Source organism: Saccopteryx leptura, chromosome 5 (genome assembly GCF_036850995.1).
Source record: "Saccopteryx leptura isolate mSacLep1 chromosome 5, mSacLep1_pri_phased_curated, whole genome shotgun sequence".
NCBI classification, from domain to species: Eukaryota; Metazoa; Chordata; class Mammalia; order Chiroptera; family Emballonuridae; genus Saccopteryx; species Saccopteryx leptura.
The window spans coordinates 55,153,127-55,180,202 of NC_089507.1; the positions used below are offsets into that span (position 1 = coordinate 55,153,127).

Consider the following 27,076-nt stretch of genomic DNA (forward strand, 5'->3'; position numbering starts at 1 on the left):
TTCTACTAGCCAGGTTCTCTTTTCATTATATAAGACTGTTATATTGGAAATAGGGAGTTATAGAATGTTGAAGGTAGAAAGGTCCTTAAGAATAATTTAATCCAACTTGACTCATATGGCATGGAGATATATACAGACCTGCATGCTTGAGTTTGGAGCTAGAAATCAACATTGAGATGAATTAAACTGCAGAGAAAAGAGTTGAGAAATTTGAAGTAATTGGTTAGGATACCTGAGAGGAGGTAGATGGAAATCCCAGAGGCTCAATGAACATGAGAAAAGGCAGAAAAAGGGACCTTTCTAGAATCTATGTAAACACAATTAATTAAATAAACAAATACATAAAAAGGAAAAAAAGAAGAAAAAGGGACCTTTCTGCCATGGATGGTCTGGAGAGAAACAGACTCAAGAGATGGGATAAGCCGAGGCTGGTGATCTAGTATGGATTTTATAATGTAAACCTTCTTTTTGTCCCTATGAAATCTTCAGCAAATTTGATATTTCTCACTAATGCAAGTTGCTCTCTCATGGGGGGAATAGTTTATGGAGGGAGATGAGAAGACAATTGATATTTGATTACACTGTAATTTTTATTTGCATTAGAAATGCTTATATAAGTTCACCCATTTTGAAAAATTCATTACAGACTTGTTTAATGAGGAATATATCTTCACAAATAAATAAGAAATTAAATTACTTACCATGTTTCAATTAATTAGTTTAATGCTTAATAGTCTTTTACTTTTCTACCTTCTGTATTTTTTAGAAAACAGTCCAGGCCCTTCATAATATACAAGATCTACATATGTCCATAGTATAGTAGAAAGAATGTTAAGAAAACAATTTCCTGTTTTTAATTTTCTCTCCGAATGCAATAAAATTTCCCATATTTTGGAATGATTTTTTGGTTAAGTGGTTGTCACTAGAAAGTCTCTGTTGGCCCTGGCCAGTTGGCTTAGCGGTAGAGTGTTGGCCTGGCGTGTGGGGGACCCGGGTTCGATTCCCGGCCAGGGCACACAGGAGAAGTGCCCATTTGCTTCTCCACTCCCCCCCCCCCCCACTCCTTCCTCTCTGTCTCTCTCTTCCCTCCCGCAGCCAAGGCTCCATTGGAGCAAAGATGGCCCGGGCGCTGGGGATGGCTCCTTGGCCTCTGCCCCAGGCACTAGAGTGGCTCTGGTCGCGGCAGAGCGATGCCCCGGAGGGGCAGAGCATCGCCCCCTGGTGGGCAGAGCGTCGCCCCTGGTGGGCGTGCCGGGTGGATCCTGGTCGGGCGCATGCGGGAGTCTGTCTGACTGTCTCTCCCCGTTTCCAGCTTCAGAAAAATAAAAAAAATAAAAAAAGAAAAGAAAGTCTGTTAAAATACTGTGTTTACTATTAGACATTGTTGTCACATTTTTATGCATATGTTTCACTTTATTTCTAAAAGGAGGTGACTCAGAAGTAGTTGTGTATCGTTGAGGGAAATGGCATAAGGAATGGTCCAAGAAGATGGCCAGATGGAGAGAAACTTGGTTTGAATATCTTGGTGAGAAGCTTCAGGTATTCAGAGGGTAGCAAGAGTGTGTAGGTTCAAGTTTATGATTCAGATAACAAGGAAGTGGAGGACTAGTCCAAAGAGATATTTCATCTGTTTCAAAAATGTGCCTTTTCTAGCCTATCAAAATGAAGGGAAAGCAAAGGACAAAAGGGATAAAGACTAAGGTTTAATTTCCAGTTATATTTATAGTTCAATTGTGTATTTTCTTCTCTTCTAAATGGTCAGTATACTACTATTTCCATCTGAAGTAATTTTCTTTACTAGTCTCTCTTTTGAAACTTTCTTATAAAATAGAAAACAGTTGAAATATAGTGTTCATTTCCTATTTACTTAGAAACAAGATTCTGTAAGCCATATTTGTAACTCTTGGTTAAATGTATATAAATGCATACATTTAAACCAGAGTCTTTTGATAACACATAAGTTTAAAAGCTTGAAGAACAGAGTATCTAGAAATAACCAACATTTATGTGGTTTTATTCTTCAGTATAGAATGTGTATACAAAATTAATAGAAAAAAAGTTGGAATTCTACCTTTGAGAATCACAAAATGTAAATGTTAAAGGGTTGTTTAATTAAGGTAGATTTTAGGCATGTAGATAGTGTTGAAAATGAAATATTTTAATTTTTCAACAATTTCCTAATCTTTAATAAGAATATACTCATGAAAAACACCTTATTGGTACTGTAGGAAAAGATTCAAGTGTTTTTCATGCTTATATTTGAAAGTCATGGGAACTTCATGAAATATAGAAAAAATTAATTCTCAGCTTCTAAAATCATAAAGAATTTGATTTTTTTGTTTTTTATATTTACTATTATATTAAATATGATATTTCAGTATAAAGTAGATGGAGAAACAAATGTTATTCTTTTCACTTATTAAATAAAAACTATGCACAAAGTATATGTGTGCGTGACAAAGGCCTAATTTTGAGAATTAGTAATACCATTATATCCAGTTGTAAGGGCTGCATGCTCGATCCAGTGTTCCCAGGAGACATAAAAAAAAGGGCTGGGATTAGAGGTGTGTACGCTTTCTTGGAAGCTAAAGAAAAACTTATATAGTTCATACAACAGGGAATTATTTCTCTATTTAGGAAGTTAGAATGGCTTCCTTTTTTCATTTCTAATTTAAGTTTTCTGGCTTTAAAAAATACTTTCCTCCAACAGAAATAATTCTAGGAAGACATTCTTTAATTTCTGTTCATCTATGGTCTGAAAGATAAATCTGGCTCCATTATTCATGATAAAAGCATACTTGGAATTAGTCATCTATACAGTTCAGAGTTTAGCTCTTTTAGTATGTTTTATTTCCAAGCTAAACCATTAGGTTGGCTAAGTTTTTGCAAATATTAAAAGCTATAATGTTCAAATGCTAAATCACAAAGAACATGGTAATGAATAATAGGCACAGATCGTTTAAACTCTTAGGAGGTAAAATTTGATAAGATATTTTACATAACTTTAATGAATTGACAAGGTCTTGTGGAGAAAAAAGTTCCAGATGGCAAACATACGCAACGGATTTAGTCAAACATTTTTTTGGCAAGAACATTATGAATTTTGTAATCAGTTGAGAGCCAATGAAATACAAAGATGAGTCTAGTTAATCATCTACAATGATTGGTTAAAGGAGTATATTAGTGCTAATTTCCCTCTATTCATCCTACTTTTCCCTGTTTTCAAACCCACAAGCCTTTGGCACAATGAAGTGGATAACCTTTACTTCCCTTCTCCTTCTTTTCAGCTCTGCTTACTCCAGGGGTGTGGTCCGTCGAGATGCACGTAAGAATTCTATTTTCTATTTATTGTTCAAATTTATTTTATTATTCTAGCAAAGGAAAGCTTTAGTAAACCCTGCATCTTTAAACAAGTAAGTTTTCCTTTAGCATTAATTTCTAGACTGTGATGATATTTTGTATTTGTGAATCTTTAGGAAGGTAGCTTAATATATTTCTAACATCCTAAGTGAAAAAGAAAAGGTGAGAATTGTTTAATAACTGTAATTTCCTTTTGCATATGAAGGAACTTAAAGTGACTTAAACTTTACAGAGTATAGTTGAAGAGAGAATTTATAACTCCAAATTCCCAAGCCCTATCCACTGCCCCTCATTGATATATAAATATTAACAACAATAACAAAACCTGTTTTGTTTATCTTATAAATAGAACTGGCATTTATATTTTTTTCTTTCATACTGTAATATCAAGAGCTCTTAATAAATACTAACAGCATTAAATCTTATCAAAGTTTGAATATAAAGCTATAAATATTTAATGACTTTAATAATTTTAAAATAGTACCATTGGTCATTGAATAACTCTTTTCCTTAAAAGCAGAAGAAATAGTTTGCCATCATACTAAAATTGAATCAGGACCTAATATTTTGGAGCAAATGAATACCTAAGCCAAATACAGAGAAACATAAGAAATGATATCCTAACCAGTTGTTTTCTTCAGACTGAAAACAAATTTTTTTCCTCTTCAGACAAGAGCGAGATTGCTCATCGGTACAAGGATTTGGGAGAAGAACATTTCAAAGGCCTGTAAGTTAAAATATTAAAGTGTCAAACTTAATGTTTTTAACAGCATTGGTTATTATTCTGAAGCTCCTATATTTCCCTGTCATCAGAATCCAGACTCTAGAACAGTACTGTCCAAAAGAATTTTCTGTATTGATGAAAATATTCATTATCTGTGCTGTCCAATATAGTACCTACTGATCACATGCGGTTATTGAGTACTTTAAATACGGCAAGTGCAACTGAGGATCAAAAATTTAAATTGCACTTAATTTTAATACATTTAACTCTATAGAGTCCCATGTGGCTGATGGCTACTGTAGCTCTGGAACTCTTACATCACCTGAATGATGGGAAAGACTTAAAAATACGGTTCCTTTCCAGCACACTCACTAACTTCCTCTAGCAAAAACATCTGTTGTTTCTTAAGAGCATTTCAATATTCTTATAACCTAGTAAAGAATGAGAAAATAGCTTATTTTCTAAAGGTTAGTTTCATTCTATAACCTTATTAAAGGAGGTGTGTGTCTGGTTTTTATTTTAAATAGTCAAAGGACCTATAATTCCCCTCATCTGAACAATTAGATCTATATGTGTGCATCTACTCACATGCACACAGATTTATTTAAACATGGTGGAAAAACATATCCTTCTTTGCTTAGAAAACCATATGTAACTGGTTAGGCCTCAGATAATTGCTGATGTGACTAAGCTTTCTGGATAATAGAAAGATGTGTAAAACACTAAAGAACATATATTGGTAATACAATTTGTTCGTTAGTGTAGCAACCTACTTTAAAGTTCTATCATACTACATTTTTCTATGTCCTGTGTTACAGGGTGCTGGTCGCCTTTTCTCAGTATCTCCAGCAGTGCCCATTTGAAGAGCATTTAAAATTAACAACCGAAGTAACTGAGTTTGCAAAAACATGTGTTGCTGATGAGTCAGCTGAAAATTGTGGCAAGTCACTGGTAAATACATTGTAATTTTGAATGTTATTTCTTCTTATTTTAAGTAATCCTGAGCACTTCAAAGAGAAAAAAGTTCCCATTTGGCCTTTTCTCAATTATTACTAAATGACCATATTTGTAAGCAGCACTAAAATATGGGTAGAGCCATCATTTCTTCTATGATGGAGACTAGCCATGCCCACCATTTTAAAAGCATTTCTTTTTGAGACCATATTCAATGGTCACAGTGTATTTAAATGGAAATTTACCATTTTTGGAGAGCTCTTTTTAAAATCTAATGTTTGATTTGTTTTCATAGAAGCTAATAGTGATGGCGTGTTTTTTAATCTTAGGAAGCACTCAGCTGATTTTTGTGCTAATTTTGTCACCTGTGTAAAGTAGTAGTACATTTATATAATCCTCATTTTAAGGACATTTACATTTATATTGGGGCATTCATATCTTTTAAAGGACTTGGAGCATTTTATATTTCCACAATAGGTCTTCAATGCAAGAGAGGTTAATGTTTCTCTCATCACTCACCTATATATACTTTTCTGGATGGCAAGTCCATTTTTTATTTATCACTGAAGCTTTCCTCATCCTATTTCTTTTTATATATATCTCACTCTCAAGTCAGAATCTGTACCTTAACTTCACACAAGAGAATGGCTCTAAATGAGATTTTAAAAAATGCATTTTTTGAAAATTAATTTTTGTCTTGAGCAGTATATTATCCCTGAACTTACAATTATTTTTATATTAAAATTAATGGAAATGCAAAGAATTCATTTAGTGGAATGTGTTTTGAGGCAAATATTTGTAGAATAAATAGATTCATATTTTAATGCAATAACAGTTAACATTCCCAGTTTTTGAATGTTATCTACTAAAAAGTTGGACCTCTCACAGGGGTAGGTCAACTGAGAAACTATGCTAACACTTCCTGCTCTACTGTGAATTTGCTTGCTACATAAAGGATTATTTCTCTTTGACTTTTATTATAATTGCCCCTAGTCTTTAGCCTCAGGTAGAAATTGAAGTAACATTCATTCTTTAAGTGATTGACTATCATTTTGCTCTTCTGTTTTATCCAGTGTAACTAAAGTGTGACAGTTACTTCTTAAACTATGACATGTAGATGGTCAAATCAAGGGAAACTTTCTAAACCTGAGAAAAAAGTGGGTCTTTTATATGATTTCCTCACCAAGGCTTACCAATAGATTAGATTTTTCATACTGTTCTTCGGGGATAAAGAAAATAAAACACTGCCCAGCAATGTGAAGCCTTCTCTCTTCCACTTAGCACACGCTTTTTGGAGATAAACTGTGTACAGTGGCATCTCTCCGTGCCACCTATGGTGACTTGGCTGACTGCTGTGAAAAACAAGAACCTGAGAGAAATGAATGCTTCCTGAAACACAAAGATGATAACCCGAACCTCCCTGCCTTGGTGAGACCAGAGCCCGATGTTCTGTGTGCTAGCTTTAACGAAAATGAAAAGAAGTTTTTGGGAACGTAAGTAATCAGATTTTTATGCTTCAACATTCTTATTATAACAATTACTCATTACAACAGTTATTATGGCAAAAATATTTTCAACATTAAGACTAAGAAGCTTTTGTTCTGATGATGACTTTCAAAGAAATAAAATTTAATACTCTAAATTTTACACAATAAAAATTTTTGATCACAAATCTTTTGGAATTCATTAAAACAGGATATGATCCACCTAAAAATTATACATGTTAAAATATTATGAAGATATATATTTAGTTATCTCAAAATTGATTATTGATTTTATTTTAGTCAATAATCTTATCTAACCAATATTTAACTATTTTATATGTGTGTATATACTTTATATACATATAAATTTAACCTTTTCATTGACTGAAGAAATGACAAAGGCAAAGCCATCATGTGTAACTTAACTTGAGTTTAACTGGTAAGTTAGATGTCTTTGGCGTTTTGGAGTTTATAGGAAAAATGTTGATAATAATTGTTCCTATAATACTGTCTGCTACAGAAAGATGACTTCCTGATTTTCTTTTTGAAAATTTAGATACTTGTATGAAGTTGCCAGAAGACATCCTTTCTTTTATGCCCCAGAACTCCTTTACTACGCTCATGAGTATAAAGATGTTTTGACAGAATGCTGCCAAGCTGCTGATAAAGGTGCCTGCCTGACACCAAAGGTATGCCCCAGAAGGAGAGAAGAGCCAGTTCAGACTCAAAGCTCAGACACGGGACATGGTATGGCTAGATTTAGGGAACCTAAGTCTCTGACCTACACTTCTTTACTGGACAAAAAGGCTTCCTTACTCTTATCTACCCTAAAGATCTTTGACCCTCTTTGAAGGCCTGTGACATCCTCATTCTTCCAGGTTTTGCCAAAGTGGATCTAATAAAGGGAATCTGTGTATGTTTCTAAATATTCCGCCTCTTTTTATAGTGAAATACAGAAACTCATTGGTAAATCTGCACAGCAAAGGGCCCTAGTTTCTGTTTATCTTTTCAGGAACCCTCCTTATTGGGGGTGGAGATTCAAAGTGGAGAATTTACTTGCTTCTAGGAGCCTGGGTTTATTTATTCAGTCCATAAATATTTATTATGTGCGGAATCATCTTTTCTAGGGAGTTTATTGATATGAGAATTGGTGAAGGAGAGAGTGAAATAAATTTATGCAAGATTAAAAAGTCAGCAAAAGTATATTTCCTGAGATATTAGAGTGCTCTGTTCTACCTCTCCGTTCAGTTCCCTTTTCCCTGGCAATGCCTGCATACTGGTTCTTAACTACGTAGGGGCTTCTGCTATGACCTGACTGGTCTTTCCTCTAACTACATAGCAATATAATTATTTGCCAATAGTGAGTACTTGGGAATCTAGGTGTACATTTTATGTTTAAAGTTTAATTTGTCATAGTCTCATCTGAGCTTAGGAAGGGGTGTTTCATGTAGACTTTAAAAAAATTTTTCAAAATTATTTCTTTTTGCAGATGGATGCTTTGAAGGAAAAAGTATTGACAGCAGCTGCCAAGGATAGACTGAAGTGCTCCAGTCTCCAGAAATTCGGAGAGAGAGCTTTCAAAGCATGGTATTTTTAATTTAGTTTTGTGCTTTGTAATGATGTAAAGGACGATGGTTCAGTTGACAAAACTGTGTATTTATATGTGATTTTACACCCTGCTTTTGCATACATCTTTTCAGTTGTATAAAAGGTAGAAATTTAACAGAAGTGAAAAATCAGAGCATAAATGACAAGTTGTCATTATTTTTTACGATGCATTTTCAACAAATGTATCAAATTATAGAATATTGTTTTTGTCATGCTAGGACAAATATTTAGACTCCTGTTTATACAGACTAGGTAAATTATATTTTTAAATCATTTTATTTCTCAATTACTGTTGACATATTATATTAGTTTCAGGTATACATCCCAGTGATACATAACTGACTAAGTGATCATCTTATATAAATCTCACACCCATGTGACACCCTACATAGTTATTAGAATATTATTGACTAAATTCCCTATGCTGTACTTTACAACCCTCTGACTATTCTATGACTACCCATCTGTACTTCTTAATCCTTTATCTTTATCATAGGGATCTTATTCTAGTGGTCCACTATTTATACAGTTGTAGTCAAGGTCTTTTTATTAATGTTATCTCCCTCCCAGCCCTTGCAATTATCTGAAACTATCTACTTTCCTTTTATGTTCTGATAATTAAATTCAGTTATGAAGGTTACTTCTCATTTTCTCATAGCTCCAGCTCTGCTCTTAATTATTTATTTTTGCCTGGCCTCTACTTTTATATTACTTACCTGGTTCTAGGAGTATATCCTTAGCACCTGCACCAAGAACCCCTTGCCCCGGTCCTCAATCCTTCACTTGTTAGTCAAAAATTAATCAACATGAACAGAAGATAAAATGAAGATAATAGACACTTTGCAAGGTCTTTAGACACCATCACTGGAACTATCTTTGCCTGTCATCCCTGTCATCTACACTACCAAACTCAAACAAATAAATGAACAGAACAACCCTAATGTGACAATACATAAACAGGCTGACTGGTTTGGGGGAAGAAGTGTTTTTTTATCAGATTTAGGCAATTCTGAAATGATTTGTGAAAGCATGTGAATATTAGTTAGCCACTTACATTCTGTCAGCGGGCTTAGAGATGGTCCTATGTCCATTTCTTAGTAAAAATACGCCTAATCAAAATACCCTCATTTTGAAAAGTTATAAAATTTCTTTTCTCAGAGTCCCTTAAAAGTCAGGATGAAGGATTTTTAATTGGTAAAAAAAAAAAAAAAAAAAAAAAAAAACAAAAAACTGAAGATTGTGTGGTCCTCTCCAATTGAAAAAATGCTTTCGTATGCATTATCTAATTTGATTCTCATGACAGTCCTTAGATTTAGCATGCTGTCATGACCCTGCAGGGGCTAAGCTCAGGGAGGCCAAGTACTATGCTTGGGATCACACTGCTAATAAGCAACACAGTCAGATCTGGAAGTCAGATACCAGCTCCAAACCCGATGCCTCTCAGGTATCACCTCTTTTAGAACCTCTCCTTGAGTTCTGATTTTATGAATCGTTGACTTCTTCCTAACCTTCACACACTCTTCCAAGGGATACTTTTGTCAAAGGAAACATTTTGATCTAAGATAGCAATTTGGTTCAGAACTAGCACTAAAATAAGAACTAATGAATTTTACAAATTATTTCTCTATTTCAATTTGTCTTGAATTTTCTTGTTATAAGTAGTATTTTCCTAGTGCTCTCCCATAAAGTATTGCATGTTAATAAAGTCTTGATGGGGGAATTATTATTATTCTTTTAGGTCTGTAGCTCGCCTGAGCCAGAAATTCCCCAAAGCTGACTTTATGGAGATTTCCAATGTGGTGAAAGATCTTACCAAAGTCCACAAGGAATGCTGTGAAGGTGACCTGCTTGAATGTGCAGATGACAGGGTAAAGAATCCTCAGTATTCTCTTTAGTAACTTTGTGTTGGTAACATACCTAGTTAGTATGATGAATTTGTTTAGTATAATTGGAGGCAGTTGACAGTGAATTGAAATGATCTTCTATGCCTAATATGCTCAATTTCTTCCCTGCCTTGTGGTATTTTTTTTGTAAATATGGCTATCCCACTCACTAAATGATCTGATAAACACATTCACTAATTTGTAATCCCTTTCTGTCATATTCTGAGAACAAAGCCTTAAACTGAAGTAGGACAGCTGCAAAGGTAGATTTCTAAGATCTTGGGGGGAAGGTGTGTGGAGTTGGAGAAGAGCAGGTATCTGAAGAGACCTTTGGAAATTATATAATATTTCAAATATTTAGCATGGTATCTCTTTCCCATAAACTTAAATATATGACCAAATACCAGAATCCTAATCTCTTAGAACACTTTCTGGAAAATTGAAGGCAGAATTTTACATGTGTAAGCAGAGCCTGTGATTATGATATTGACTAATTTTTCTAAAATCCCTCACACCTTATTTACTTATTTGGTTTCAAAATGCCTGCACTTAATGTTGGGGAACACTGAAAAAACATTACTGGGATATATATATATATGTGTGTGTGTGTGTGTGTGTGTGTGTGTGTGTGTGTGTGTGTATAATTTTTATATGTAATATATAATTTAATTTGACTATATTTCCAATGCTGTAAGATTTATCTCTGTGATTATTCTGTAATTACCAATTTGTACTTATTAATCTCTTCATCTTTTTCATTCAGCCCCCTTAATACTGGGTTTTAATTGAAACACTTAAATGCCTTAACAGTAGAAATATAAAATTAATAAATAAACTAATATGGGCCCCTGTTACTGACTAGTTTTGAATCAAGTGGAAATGTTATAGGAGTTTTGAGTTTCTAGTCTTAAGAGCACAGACTGAACATATTCATAGAAGGCAGGTTGGTATGTATGTGGTATAGAACACAATGGATGTGTTCTGCCAACATAACAAAAGTCTGGAGAGAAAGTATAGCGATATCAATTTACATTGAACAACTTTCATCAACTTGCATCTAGGCTGATCTTGCCAAGTATTTATGTGACAATCAAGATTCAATCTCCAGTAAATTGAAGGATTGCTGTTCTAAGCCTTTGTTGGAAAAATCCCACTGCCTCGCTGAGGTGGAAAATGATGATATGCCTGATGACCTGTCCCCACTGAATGCTGTTTATGTTGACGATAAGGATGTTTGTACAAACTATAAGGAAGCAAAAGACGCCTTCCTGGGCACGTAAGTGGATAAGGAATGATCTTTTCATAGCTTTTATATGGTTTGAGGATTTAGAAAACAGTTCTAGATTTCTTTTGGAGTTGTTACAATTGTTATCTACAATGCTTATTTATCCTTCTTTCTCCAAACCTTTAAAATTTTCTGGAAAAAGTTAAGTTAAAAAAATTATCATAAAATAATACATGCTCATGCCAAAAGCTCAATCAATAGAAAGGAGTAATAAATAAAAGTTTCTATAATTCCCCCACCACATTCTTTACTCCTTAGGAATATTTCTGGAAATACTTCTTAGAAACATTTTATGCATACATAAATGATACACATACTACTCACTTTTTATTCAAAGATTATTTCTTGAATCTACCATGACATATATGTGTGGATATATGCAATACATCTTTATATCTCCTTATCTATCTATATATCTATCTATGTATGTATCTATCTATTATCTATCTATCATCTATCTATCTATCTATCTATCTATCTATCTATCTATCTATCTATCTATCTATCTGATGGCAGCAAAGAAGAATGAAGTATTTAGCCAGGTGCTTTATATTTGTTTGTAGAGACTAGAAGTCCAGTAGCATGGCAAGGCAGCATACAATTAAATAATAAAATAAATTGTTATATATATTCAGTAAGTGGTGATAAATTTTGAATTTTTATTGTTAATTATAGTAATATTCTGTGCACTAAATAATATTTTAAAAAATTATGTACCTTTCAAGATTTCACTCATACATAGAGGAAAAAGAAAAACTTAGGAATATCTATTATCTATCTATCTATCTATCTATCTATCCATCATCTATCATTTATCAAGATTTGCATGAAGGTAGCCCTAACTCTGAACCTCAAGTCTTTAGATACCAAGCTTTAATGTATGGGGTTTAGTCCAATGGAGACCTTCGGAATATGAGTTACTCTTGTGGTTAGTTATGTGATTTTTCTTGACTATTTGTTCAACTAAGTCTATTTTATTTTCATCTTAATTAGGTTTTTGTATGAGTACTCAAGAAGGCATCCTGAATACTCCATCTCATTGCTCCTGAGACTTGCCAAGAAATATGAAGCTACTCTGGAGAAGTGCTGTGCCACCGATGACCCTCATGCATGCTATTCCAAAGTGGTAGGTTTCTCAAAGAAAACAAATGTAACTCTCACGAGGGGTTCCAATAATAAGAAACAAGAAGAAGGATGCCAGAATGCAAAATATTATGTAGTGCAATTGAGACATTTTCTTGAGATGGTTTCAATTTTGTGCTCTTAAACGTTTTAGAAAAAAAATGGCCTTAATAGAATGGTTAATAAAATCTAGAATAGTCTAAAACAAAAAACAATAAAGAAAAAGGATCTGAAGAGAGCAGTCTCTAATGTTACAAAATCTTGACTATGCCTTTTCTCTTTTTTACACTCCTGAGAACAATATAAAATAAAGTAAATTTAAATGTTAATTAAAAGAGATATAGCTTAGATATGAAGAAAGGTAACCTGGTTTTAAGAATTACCATGTATCAAGAATTAGTATCTTTTTTTTTTTTTAAGTGAGAGGAGGTGAAATAGTGAGGTAGACTCCTATATGCGCCCTGACCGGGATCCACCCAGCAACCTCTGTCTGGGGCCAATGCTCGAGTCAACTGAGCTATCCTCAGCACCCAGGGTCGATGCTTGAACCAATTGAGCCCTGGCTGCAAGAGGTGGAGAGGGGGTGGAAGAAAAGCAAATGATTGCTTCTCCTGTGTACCCTGACTGAGGATCAAACCTAGGCCATCCACACGCTGAGGTGATACTCTATCCATGGAATGAACTGGCCAGGGCCCAAGAATTAGTGTCTTAAGAAAGATTGTGCAATCTGTTCACTTAAAATATTTTCAAATATTTTTAATAATGTTTAAGAATGGTTTTATAAGAAATTAAGTAAGGAGAGGAAATCTGTTCTGGAGAGTTTAATCCCATTTAGCTCTGCTAAAATGGGAATTTAGCATGTTTAGGATATTTAGCACTTTTAACATATATAGTGGTTTACAAACTTTAAAATCAGAAGGAAGTAGTTTTTTCCTCTACCAAGAACCTACTGTATCCCAGACACCATACTGGATCTGATAACCAAGGTGAACTATCTTATTTCAGAGAGCTCAGGATCCAACTGGAGAGATGGTTTAGTAATAATAATGCTTATTATCATCGCTATAATTTACTGAGCTTTTATTATGTTCCCGGCCATATTTATTTTCATTAGTTCAGGTGGGTTTTTACAGAGAAATTCTCTGTGGTATCTTAGAGGTGAGGTTTCTAAAACTTGGTGACTGGAACTAAAGTTCCCCAACTAGAAAATGAGTCAGATGAGCTGGTTCAAATACCAGCAGTCACACTCCAAAGCCTAAAGATTTTTAATCACTTAGACTATTCAGTTTGGATCTCCTGTAGCAAATTTGGCATCAAAGATCCATTTACATGGCTTTGGGCAGAAAAGAAGAAGGATCTCATTCTGCCTATATGGGTAAGAAACAGCCTGTATCTGGTCCTTAGGTGGAATACTGTAAACATATATATATATATTTTTTATCTTTTAGTTTGATGACTTTAAGACTCTTGTGGATGAGCCTCAGGATTTAGTCAAAAAAAATTGTGAAGTTTTCGAAAAACACGGAGAGTATGGCTTCCAAAATCTGTATGTATTTTTTTATATTTTCTTGAGCAATTTGTAATTTCTTAAGACTTAATATATATATGACCTGTCATAGAACTTTCAATCACGAAAATACAATATGTATTTCTATTCCCTCTCCATCAAGAAAGACTGGAACAGGAGAGAGAAAACAGCTGATGGGGTGAAGAGACATATATCTGAGTGTAGTTAAAAAAATTAGCCTCTTGAGACTAGGAAGGAAAATACTAAATTTTGGGATGTAGGAATTGATGCATTTTGAGGTTAAAGAATAGTTTATGAACAAACAAAAAACAGTAATGCTTCACAGAGCAAGAAATAGTTGGGCTTGAAAAGCAGTAGCTCAGGAAGTACTGCAATATATAAGTTGATAGACTAATGTCCTGATTATTATCTTACCTGTGGAGTTAAAGACAAGAAGGGACATATCGTCAGGTAGACATCTATTGTTCAACTTACACATGTCAGCACTCTTCTAACTGTGGGTGCTAGGGATAACAACAATGAACAAGCCTCTTCCCTTGAGTAGATTACAGTTATACATTGACTTTCAATGGTGATTAAAATTCTTAATACATGACTGTTGCATGCTAGATCTCATGCCAGGTTGATTGCATACTTTATTTCTTTTAATTTAAACCTTATACCATCCCTATTGAGTCAGATACATTTCCTGCCATTTTTTCTTTTTTCTTTTTTTTTTTTATTATTAAGTGAGAGGCAGGGAGACAGAGAGACAAAGAGACAGATTCCCATATGCACCTCAACTGAGATCCGCTGGGCAAACCCTCTACAGGGCAATTCTCTGCCCATTTGGAGCTGCTGCTCTGTTGCTTGGCAACCAAGCTATTTCAATGTCTGAGGTGAGGCCTTGGAGCTATCCTCAGAGCCCCTGATCAAATTGCTTGAAGCATTTGAGCCATGGATGCAGGAGGAGAGGAGAGAACAGGAGAAGAGAGAGAGAAGGAGGAGGAGGAGAGGAGAGGGAAGGGTGGAGAAGTAGATAATTACTTCTACTGTGTGCCCTGACCAGGAATCGAGCCCGGACTTCCACACGCTGTGTTGATGCTCCACTGCTGAGCCAACTGGCCAGGGCCATTTCCTCCCATTTTATATATGAGAAAATTAATCCATATCTTTCAAATTTAGCACAGTGTTAATTTATAGGGATGGGTAAAAGTAGGTTTACAGTTGTAAGTATATGAAACAAGAATTAATAAAGTTATTGGAATAACCATACCTGCATTTTTTTCCCATATGAACAACTGTAAACCTATTTTTACCTACCCTTGTATATTAAGCTCTTAATAATTCTTATTCAAAGAAAGAAGCAATTGATAAATATATTACTGTAACTGTATTATATAGTAGGTCAAGTCACTTTCCTAAGATTATATAGCACTGATGAGTTTCAAAGTTAAGTTCAACTAGTTGCTTAGGACAAAGTCTTCCCCCTCACCACCCTACTAACCTGGACATAGAGATAATTTTATGAATAGAAAATCATTTTAATTGATTTTGTCTAAGTGTTCTCTGCTCCACCTACTGTGTTAGAAAAAAAAAATAGTTTCTTGTTTGGCTGAAAAACATGGACTATTTTGTTATAGGCTCTTAGTTCGTTACACCAAGAAAGCACCCCAAGTGTCAACTCCAACTCTCGTGGAGGTCTCAAGAAAACTCGGACAAGTGGGCACCAGGTGTTGCAAGCTTCCTGAAGCACAAAGAATGGCTTGTGTTGAAAACTATGTGAGTCTTTTAAAATATAATAAGCCAATAATGATAAAATTTTGCCTTTAAATATTCACAAAGTTAACTTTTAGAAGCAGGAGAGAGCTAACGTGTGTGTGTGTTAAACATGTGTGTGTTAAAGATAAGCAAATCGCTGTCTCAAATCACCCTTAGACCCAGTGTTACTAGTTAGAATGTATCACTTCTTTTGGTTCATTGGAAAACAGGAGTTCATGAAAAAAAATTTAAGTTACGCTTTTAAAAAATTTCTGCTCTACTCTCTGTTCTTCAGCTGTCCGTGGTACTCAACGGGTTGTGCGTGGCACACGAGAAGACACCAGTGAGCGAGAGAGTTACCAAATGCTGCACAGAGTCATTGGTGAACAGACGGCCATGCTTTTCTGCTCTGGATGTTGATGAAACCTATGTTCCCAAAGAATTTAATGCTGAAACATTCACCTTCCATGCAGATATGTGCACACTTCCCGAGGCGGAGCAACAAGTCAAGAAACAAACGTGAGGAGTATTTCATTACTGCATATGTTTGTAATTTTGATAGTGTGAATTGTGAATTGAATGGATAACTGTTTTCTGAAGTAGTGATTACATTCCTTAGAAGAGTGTTTAGATATTAGCCTTGTTGGGTAATAAAAGTGTCAAAAATAAAATGGATAGGTTTTTGTTTGCTTAGCAAAACAAACAACACCAAAACAATATTATAATCTTGCCTAGAAATCATTCAGAATAATCATGTGGATAAAGGCTACAGTAGAATAATGTCTTAGGACAAGTCCAGTTGAAAAAGATAAACAATGAAGTGATTCATTTGTGCAGATAGCAAATTAATTAGTAGAAATCTTAGAAGAATTTATTTCTAGCATTGAATGATTATTTTAAGTTTGGTCGATGGCAACTCATAGGCAAGGCAAACCTATAAGATGTAACTTTTGAGGATGGAATTTTAATGAAAAACATCTAGAAATGTGACTTCTGAGGCTTGACTCCCTACTCCTGTCACAGGGGTTAGAAATGCAACATAAAGTTGCTGTCGTCTCTGGTGAATTCCGATCGTGGCCAAAGACTTAAGAGTAATATTGCAAAACTTATTGTACTCACATGGCTCTCTATAGCAAAATATATGTGCAGATGTCAGTGAAAGAGAACCCCCAGCTCCCATGAGTTTGGGTAGTCTTGTTTCTTATGCTCTCCCCACTCCCACTATTCACTTTGAACGGACCAAATTTCAAAGACCAAATGTAAAGATTCTTGGATTAGCAACTTTTAAATGGAGTCCAAGACAATTAAGTTTTCAAAGATCAGTTTTAACTCTTAAATTGCTATAAACTTCAATATGGAAAAACTTACTAAATCGGAATAATTTTTAATGCAATGGTATGATTCTTTCTAAAGTACTAACTAAAAAGAGATGTATTGATTTATTGACACTACAGATATTGAACAATTTATATCAATGATTTTATTTGATATTTCCACCAACTCTAAGAAGGTAGATTTCATTTTCCTCATTATGCACATGAGAATATTGAAGTCTATAGTGGTAAGCCTGGGCCTCAACCACAGAGTTGCTAGGTCCAAGATTTATGATCTCCAACAATAGCACTACTGTCTTTACCATCTCCATTTTTTATTATCTGAGTAAGCTTTTGTCTGTTTGTTTTCATTTAAATGCAGTGCACTTGTTGAGCTGTTAAAACACAAGCCCAAAGCAACTGAGGAACAACTTAAAACTGTTATGGGAGATTTCTCAACCTTTGTACAGAAGTGCTGCGCAGCCGCTGACAAGGAGGCCTGCTTTGCTGAGGAGGTGCTGGAGCTGTCTTTATTTTAATAGACCTCATTTCCTTTGTGTTGCATTTAAACAGGGTTATATATCTGAAGGACACTTTATACATGGGGGACAGGAATCTTATGCTACATACAGTCATCTGAAAACAAAATAATTTAAATAAGCTCTTGCTTTTTTATCTCCTGCTGTACTAATGCATGTTATTAAGTGTTCATAGCATTTGTTTTGTTTCCAAAGCTGGGACATTTATGAATGCAGATAGAAATATTTGAAAGTTCTAAAATCTTTTGGTAAAGATATTATTAAACCAGAATGCTAATTTATTTAAGCATTTTTCAAAAGAGTGCTGGTTTGTGATTTGATTGAATCTTAGTGCTTGATTTTACAGATAAGTGAAGAAGTTTATATTTAAATGTCTGAGTCATTCAATATTTTTTGCCATGATTTGACAGTAATGTTTTTATTCCTGTGGGGACAATGGGTGTTAGTAAGTTTCCTTCTAGAGATTCTAGTACTAAGCTGGAATTAAAAGATCTGAAACATGGAAAATTACTTTTTAATCATCAATGATTATAAATGTCAATTTTTATCCTAACAACAATGCTAATACTTTCCTCAAATATATCATTTCTTTGTTTTCAGGGTCCAAAACTTGTTGCTTCAAGTCAAGCTGCATTAGCCTAAAAACAACACAATCACAAGCATATCAGGTAACTATACTCTATATTCTTTTTAAAATGTAGTTATAATAGTTTATATTAAAATAGCAAAAATATGACATATTGCTATTTATAACAACATGGATGGACCTTGATAATATTATACTGAGTGAAAAAAGTAAATCAGAAAAAGCTAAGAACTATATGATTTCACACATAGGCAGGATATAAAACTGAGACTCATGGACATAGATAAAAGTGAAGTGGTTATAAGGGGGAGGGGGCTTGAGTTGAGGATTGCAAAGAGGGAGTCAAGAGGGACAAATACGTGGTGACAGAAAGTGATTTGACTCTGGGTGATAGGTATACAGCACCCTCAACAGTTCAAATGCTATAGAAATGTTTACCTGAAACCTATGTACTCTTATTAACCAATGTCACCCTATTAAATTTAATTTTCTAAATAAATTAAAAAAAATATCAAAGATTAACTGACCATTTGTTGAGAATCATATGAACTAGTGCCAATCACTGTTTTAAGCTCTTTGTATATATTCTTATTTAATTCTCAGAATAGTTGCCCTAGTTGAGTTTCATTATTATTCCCATATTTCAGATGAGACAATAAAGCACAGACCAAAGGACAGACTAAGTAGTTAATCCAAGGACCACCCAGCTGGTGAGAGGTGGAGCCACAATTAAAAATTTGAACCAGAGCTTGACAGTTAATCACTGTCCTGTTCTGACCTAATGTGACACAGTAAACAGAGCCATTTAGCCAAGCAATGAGCAGTGGATTATTTTAGGTTTTAAGCTGGATGATATACATTTTTGTAGGTTATAAATACAGTTGATTTCACAAGACTCAACCTAATAGCTCAATAATAAATTTATGTCTTTGGAGAATATGATAGATCTACTTTATATGAACTCCTCCTTAATAATAAATAATATGTTGCTAAATTTCCTGTGTGCCAACATACTGAGTTGTAATAGATTTCTCTTCTTAGGATAAAAAGGCCCACTTTAAAATTTAGATGTTTGACCATAAACATGTTTTATCTATTTTGGTTCTAAAAACTATAATGAACCTTATTTTTTAATTTTTTTGTTGTTGAGAGAGACAGACAGGAAGGGAGAGAGATGAGAAACATCAATTTGTAGTTGTGGCACTTTAGTTGTTTATCGATTGCCTTCTCATACGTACCTTGACAGGGTACAGGGGGGCTTGACAGGGGGGCTCTAGCTGAGCCAGTGGCCCCTTGCTCAAGCCAGCAAACTTGGACTCAAGCTAGTGACCTTTGGGCTCAAACCAATGACCATGGGATCATGTCTATGATACCATGCTCAAACTGGTGCCCTGGTGCTCAAGCTGGTGAGCCCATGCTCAAGCCAGATGAGCCCATGCTCAAGCCAGCAACCTCATGGTTTTAAACCTGTGTCTTCAGTATTCCAGGTCAATGCTCTATCTACTGCACAACCCACCTGGTCAGGCATAAACTTTATTTTAAAAACAAGTTATCCAACTATTTTTAGTATGAATTACTTTCATATTTTCCAAAGTGATCGTGAGGCTAATTCTACTACTAGGCTTTAACTTACCCTTTGCCCACAAGATAATACCTACATATTATGCATTCAGGCAAGGAAGCAACTTCATATCTCTGCAAATTTAGTAGTTTCAAAATGTAGTTTGTTTTAGTTCTAAATGGTAAGATTTTCTTCCTAGAGGTCTAACTTAGAGAAGATGCCTCATTGGTTTATAATTGACATAGGTAAGAAATAAGTGTTAAATAGATGACTTTGAGGAATGATGATGAAAGCTTGTGATTTTGAAGGTTGAGTAGTATAAAAACATCAGTGATGAAGTGAGGACTTTATAATAGTTACTAGGGTGTCCTAGCTCAACAGAAGAATTCAGCTGTCATGAATCTAGGGCAAACTGAATTATTTTTATTGGTGAAAATTAGAAATTGCAGAAAGTCTAAGCAACTTGACATTCATTTAAGTAGATTTAAAATACACATACCATTTTACAAACAGTACTTATATTTGCCCTTTTGTTTTTCAGCTTACACTGAGAGGAAGAAAGAGAAATGAAGATCCAAAGTTTATTCATCTGTTTTTCCTTTTGTTTGGTGTAAAACCAACAACCTACCTAAAGAACATAAATTTCTTTAAATATTTTGCCTCCTTTCTCTGTACTGCAATTAACTAAAAAATAAAAAAAAATCTAATAAATGGGTCAAGATTGTTATTTTTCGAAGAATAGTGGCTGTCCTAAAAATTTGGGGGTTCTATGAAAAGTCCCACTATTCTCTCTTTTCCCACATCAGTGGAAGATTTCTAGTTCCTAATAGGCTAATTAAGTACAAGAAGCATGGATACTCCTCTACGCTGTGGATTATAAACATTTGAATTACTATTTTAACATTATAATAATTTTGAATAAAAGAATAAAGATTATGGCCCAGGTAGGTATATAAAACATGGCTTGTCCTTACTACTGAAACTCTAAGAAATGTGAGGGATAAAGTCAACGGAGATGATTGTAAGGACAGTTAACTAAATGGGGAAAAAAACACTGATCCCAGAAGAAATGTAACAGTCTAGGATAAATGGGAAGATATGTTCCCTGGACATTAGGAAGAATCTTTATGTGCTTAGATTGAACAATAAACAAGTATATAATTATCACTTCAAACTCTTAATTGATAAATGGGTATACTTCACACTCGCCCATGCTGGTGGTCCATAAATCCAGATTACTCCATTAATGTAGAATAAAATGTGAAAGGTGCTCCCTGGAGTTAAGTAACAAGTGCTTAGTTACTTTTATTACACTTGTTAACAATTTTAGGCATTTGGTTTATGAAGGGACAGCTGAGAGTGTTATAAGACTCCTGTTTTATAACAGAAGTGTTGAATATATTACCCAAGACCACATCATTTCTACTCTGTCCTTCTCACTTAGCAAATCTCTTTGCTCCGTTTAGTCACTTAATAAAAAGACTCATTGTCTTTCCAATCTCTTCTTCATCTTTTATTTAATACTCTAATCAGTTTGAACTTCATACTATTCATGAACACACCAGGCTTTTTCATGTATGCTTTTTCCTTCTACCTGGGATATCTTTCTCTCTGTTCTTTATATCTTTTTAATTCACTTCAAAGGTCACTGTCTCTGAGGAAATGTCCCTGTACAGAATTAGCCACTTTATTCACCGATAACCCTTCTCCCTTTGAGCTTGACTTATTACAGCTTTCACATTTTATTATAATAATGGTAGACTTTCTGTACATTTTAAATATGTAAAATCTTGAATTCTAAAGCTATAATTTGAACACACGTAGCTCTGAGTCCTGAGAATGAAGCCATCTGATAGTATCAGTTCATTTATATATCTTTTGTTCAACTATATAATGTTTCTCACAAGAAAGTATCATGAATTAAAAGTCCATGTGTCTCCCTTGGCACTTAGCATAACCTGGTACATAATGGTGTTTAATAAAAATTAGATGGGCCCTGGCCGGTTGGCTCAGTGGTAGAGCGTTGGCCTGGCGTGCGGAAGTCCAGGGTTTGATTCCCGGCCAGGGCACACAGGGGAGGCGCCCATCTGCTTCTCCACCTCTCCCCCTCTCCTTCCTCTCTGTCTCTCTCTTCCCCTCCCGCAGCTGAGGCTCCACTGGAGCAAAAGATGGCCCGGGCGCTGGGGATGGCTCCTTGGCCTCTGCTCCAGGCGCTAGAGTGGCTCTGGTCGCGACAGAGAGACGCCCCGGATGGGCAGAGCATCGCCCCCTGGTGGCATGCCGGGTGGATCCCGGTCGGACGCATGCAGGAGTCTGTCTGACTGCCTCCCCATTTCCAGCTTCAGAAAAATACAATAAATAAATAAATAAATAAATAAATAAATAAATAAATAAATAAAAATTAGATGAATAAATTAATTTACATTGTGGACTATAAATATTCTAAACTACAAATTATAAAATTAATGAATTTGCAAACTTGAATCATGCAAGTTTGTACTTTAAAATAATAATAATGATAAATTCTGTTTTAAAATGTGAAATAATGAAAATTCTCTTGAATTAAAATGTATCAAGAACTACATATTCAAACTGATAGCTCTAGTACTGTTGCACATGATGGTGTCACTTTTGCATCCATTCCACTGATATAAGATCTTCCTAATTATCTCTCCTGTATGATTAACTGATAAATAAATACATGAATATCTGCATGACACCCAAAAAAGTGCTTTAGCATTTTAAGATACATCTTTTTATGTTAATAAAATGTTATACATGATGATTGATACATAGGTGGATAAGTTGCCATTTTTCCATTTTATTTAATTTATGTGACCCTACTATAATTTCTTCAGTACTATTCTATAAGCCAATACCTGGATAATATTTAAAAAATATTGCATACAAATGAATAGATAAATTTTTGTATTTACTCTTTATATCATTCATGTCTTAGTTGGGTTTGTTGTGAACATTTATTCACTGAGTCTCTTGATATCCAGACCTTAAAGACTGATTCCTTATTGAACTGGTCTTATGAATCTCAAGGAAAAAATTAAATTAAGGAGGAGTATTATTGGGGAGTAGAGTATAGTATTTCTGGGGTGACATAAGTGACAGAGGGCAAAAGTTCATCTTATTTGGATGCATGAAGCCCCTTACCCACCTCAAATGGAGTAATTTGTTTGAGGAGTTACAGTGTTGAGTATCAGGAGTCATAGACATCTTTCAGTAATGGAAGGAGACATCAGTAAGGCAGATATATTCTAAAATTTCAGACAACCATGCCTATGTCTTTGGGGTTGGTACTGGTGCAAGAGGCTATAAGGAAATAGAGTGTAGAGTTAGCTCTATTGGCTGTTGAAAAAAATGTGCCAAAATTAAGATGCCTCCGTGCTATGAGAAAGATGACATTTTAAAAATTTGCAATAGAAAAAAAATATAAAACATCACAAACAACATCCAGGTATCCATTTCATTGCTTCTTTCCAGTGCTGAAGGATTGGCCCATCTCTATTTAGAACAGGATTGGATGATAGAGCTGGCCTCTAACTTTGTGATGGAGTGGACAATAAATGCATTGTTTGAGACAAAACTCACTGCAAAAATAATTGGAATGTATCGAGTATGGAAATGGATATGTGCTCTAACTCATTTTATTACTGTTTTCATGACAGAAATTGTGCAAGCACAATGTCATCCACTCACCACAGAATACTGGCAAACACATTTATTATTATTTTATAAAGACATCAAAAACAGGGAACATTTCTCTAAATAAAGAAGAATTGCTTAGAAATATATAGTCTATGTTCTGTAAACAGCATGAATTTCTTAAGGACAATAGATAATAATTCTAGATTCTTATTCCCTAGAATATACTAGAATATATTTCCCATGAGAAGAAGAATGTATATTTACAATGTATATTTATATAGATATGTGTGTGTGTGTCTTTGTCTCCTTAGGCTGCTAAAACAAAAACCATAGACTTGTGTGGCATAAATACATATATTTATTTTCTCACAGTTCTGGATGCTGGCAGGGTTCACATTTTGGGATTATGGCTTTAACATATAAATATTTAGAGGACATAAACATTTAGTTCATAATAATGTGTGAAATCTCTGGTCCATGTAAGGGATTTTTTCTGACAATCAGCCATCTTTCAACATTGCTGAGGGAATGGAGTATCTAGCAATTATGCAGATAATGGCACAAGGCCAGAAAATACCTTTGTTATTTGTCATACCCTGTCATTGCTATAGAAGCTGGGAAGAGAGGGGTCATAATATTTCTTCATCAGAAAAATTATATATCATTAAAAAAGTATTTAAAAAAGGTTTTCCCTATACATATTATTGTTCTAAGACTTCTAGGAAATGGTTTCAAAATACGATTGTTTTCCTCAAGCAGTTTTTAATCTATTTGAGTCTGTGGACTAGTTCAGTTATTTTAAGGACCCATGCCTTGTTTAGCAGGAGCAGCCAACCTATGTAAGAAGAAATGCTGTTAATGAGTTATAGATTTTTGTGAATTTATTTCTGATTCACCCTTGACTTACTTTGCTCTATGTCTGCTTGACTTACCTACTTTGATGTCTTACTTCATTTTGTTGATCTCGCTGTACTTCTATCCTTTTAAGTTAGATGGGCAGATTGGTTGCTTTTCCTGACTCTGATACCTATCACCCTGTTACTGTTGTAGAAAGAAGAAAAACTTCCCCTCCCTAATAAAACCTCAAAACAGGATGGAGGCAAAATCCCTGATAAAGGAAAACATCTCTCTCTTTATCTGAACAAAGTACTTTTACAGCCTTTGGGAAGCAGCAAGTGTAAAAGGCTGTCTCCTCCTTTCAGAGCATGGTTTAGATAGGCTCAAATTAAACAAAGACAGAGATGCTTTGCTCCGAACAACAGTAATAGCAAGGGAATGTAGAAGCCAAGGCTAGATGACAAAAGGTATAAAAAGAGGGGTAGAGAACAAAAAAGGTGTTTGGTTAGGGCTCAATGTAAAAAGAGTGAACCAGTCTTGATATAAGATGAAAGGCCTTTTATGTATTTTTAATGTTTATTTTATTGATTTTAGAGAGAGAGGAAGAGATACAGAGACAGAAACATAAGCTGCTCCTGTATGTGTCCTGACTGAGGACTGAACCAACAACCTCTGTGCTTTGGGACGATACTCTAACGAACTGAGCCATCCAGCCAGGGCAAGATGAAAGGCCTCTTCATGTTTGATTTCAAGTTTCTTGATACAAGCTTGTTTATGGGTTCTTTGAAAAAACGTTTAAGGAGTAACCAATTTAGGGTTCAGGACAAAGAAGAGAGAAGATAAAGAATAGGTAAAAATATACTTTAACAGCACCAGGAAAACAAGCCAGAGGTGTCAAGGATAAATGTAAGCACTCCTCCCTGACTCATGATTTTTAGAAACCAGTTGAGGGTGGTGGTGGTGGTGATTCTGATTGCTCTCCATAGGTAGGATCAGCATGGGGTAAAGGCACTAAATCTAAAGGGACAAGAGTATGCTATGGGCTGGAGGACTCTGGGGACACTCATCCTCCTAGAAGGCAAACTATATCTGCTCTATAGAGTTTGTTTTAAGCTCTTGCAAACAGACTCATCAGCTTTCTCCCAAGACTCTAGACACTGTTTTCTTCTCAGCTCCATCCCAGGGCCTCTAGATCCTGGATATCAGAGAAAATACAAATGCAAATGCTTCAGTAATACTCTGTAGTTTGATGGGTGTTTGTGTAATATGAATGAATAGATTCTGACTGCAACAATTTGATTCAGGGCCACTTATTTTTTAATTGGATTTTTATTATTTATTTTAAAATTTATTGAGTTGACATAGTTTGCTAAATCATACAGATCTCAAGCATATAACTCAATATAACACCATGGCTCTGCTTTGTGCCAGATACTGTGCTAAGCATGGCAGGACTCACAAAGATGAATCCTTGAATCCAAGAAATCACATCTCAGAAGAATTGCATAGCTTGAAATGACTGGGCTATAAGGCCAAATGAAAAGTACCATTAAGAAAACACCCAACCACTCAAACCAACAAACAGGAACCAAAATGGATCCCAGAAAGAATAAATAGTCCAGTATTGTCTGAAGAGAAGTCATTTTCTAGCAATCACATGAATAGCTTACCAGCTTTGAAGTAGAGTACCTATAATATTTAACACGGGATAGCAATGTTAATCATAAAAGTAATTGTTATCTTTAAAAATTATCTCTTAGGCATCAGATACTTTAAATACATTATTCCATCTGTAGCTAAAAAAATACTTTGGGGGAAATATCATTTTCATTATATATATGAGAAAACTAAGAATTGCAAAGATTAAATTATTAGCCTAATGTCACATGGCTAATAATTGACACAGCCAAGATTGGAATCTGTCTGAAACCGAAGTCCAGTTTACTGTGCTTTGTTGCTTCTGAGCAGTTTCACAGATTTATGAAAAAGTAAACGGAGTCAGAATTTAAGCAACAGATAAGTATTTGATGTGGACTATGTACTTAGACCAAACTTTGAGCAATGACATATAGATCAAGGATTGTTTGCAGTTAGTAGACAAACTGGGTCAAAGCTCTCTTTAACACTCTTAAAATTTGGTGGTTCCTCTGGGTAACTTTTTTTCTCTACAATCTCTTTTTCTCTTCCAATCACATAGTTAGAATAACTCTCTACAAAATGATGATTCCTGAATTTCCATCTCCAGCCTCGATCTTGTTTCAGAGGGTAAGAAGCACTATTGAACTGCCTATCAGCTTCTTAACTTCAAGGTCTTAAAGTTATGTCAACATGCAAACCCAGATGGTCTGCTTAACAACTATACTAGGTCAAGAGGCATAAACCTGGTCTGTTCGAGTAAACTGGTCACTCCTTCTTGAGCTCGAAATCTCCAAAACTGAACACGTATTCAGTAAGCTCTTTAGATTTTTCTCATTCATACCACTTAACTTTAGCCACACTCTCATTTCCCATTAGTACTACTTTCATCCAGCCTGCTTATTAGATAATATTATGGCAAAAACTTCCCAACCCATCTGTTTGTCACATTCTTGTCTCCTGCTATACCTAGAGAGATGATTTCAAAGCACAAATATGATTTTTTTTATTAGCTTCTTTTTATACTATCCCATTATCTTAGGATGAGGTGTAAACTTGGTCTAAAAGGTCTTTGAGATGTGGCCTCTCCCAACTTTGCAGAATATTTTCTTTTTGGATTAAGTTCCCTCATATTTAAACTTTGTATTTTATTGAAAATGCATTTCTTCAAGTTCACCACGCTCTTCCTCACCAAAGGATGCTGCCACAATTTCCTAGTTTTGCCTGGATACTTTTTCCTCATTTTTTTTATTTAGC

General features: G+C 34.8%; 1 protein-coding gene across 1 annotated transcript; it reads left to right on the forward strand.

Annotated features, from left to right (window-relative positions):
* The first annotated feature begins 3,166 nt into the window (after nucleotides 1-3,166).
* Nucleotides 3,167-20,398, forward strand: ALB (albumin). The gene is made up of 14 exons (XM_066384962.1): nucleotides 3,167-3,325; nucleotides 4,030-4,087; nucleotides 4,903-5,035; nucleotides 6,320-6,531; nucleotides 7,079-7,211; nucleotides 8,012-8,109; nucleotides 9,869-9,998; nucleotides 11,075-11,289; nucleotides 12,292-12,424; nucleotides 13,869-13,966; nucleotides 15,571-15,709; nucleotides 15,984-16,207; nucleotides 17,384-17,516; nucleotides 18,141-20,398. Exons 1-14 carry the CDS (start codon nucleotides 3,247-3,249, stop codon nucleotides 18,180-18,182), a joined length of 1,827 nt encoding a protein of 608 aa, XP_066241059.1. The 5' UTR covers nucleotides 3,167-3,246; the 3' UTR covers nucleotides 18,183-20,398.
* Nucleotides 20,399-27,076: the final 6,678 nt, after the last annotated feature.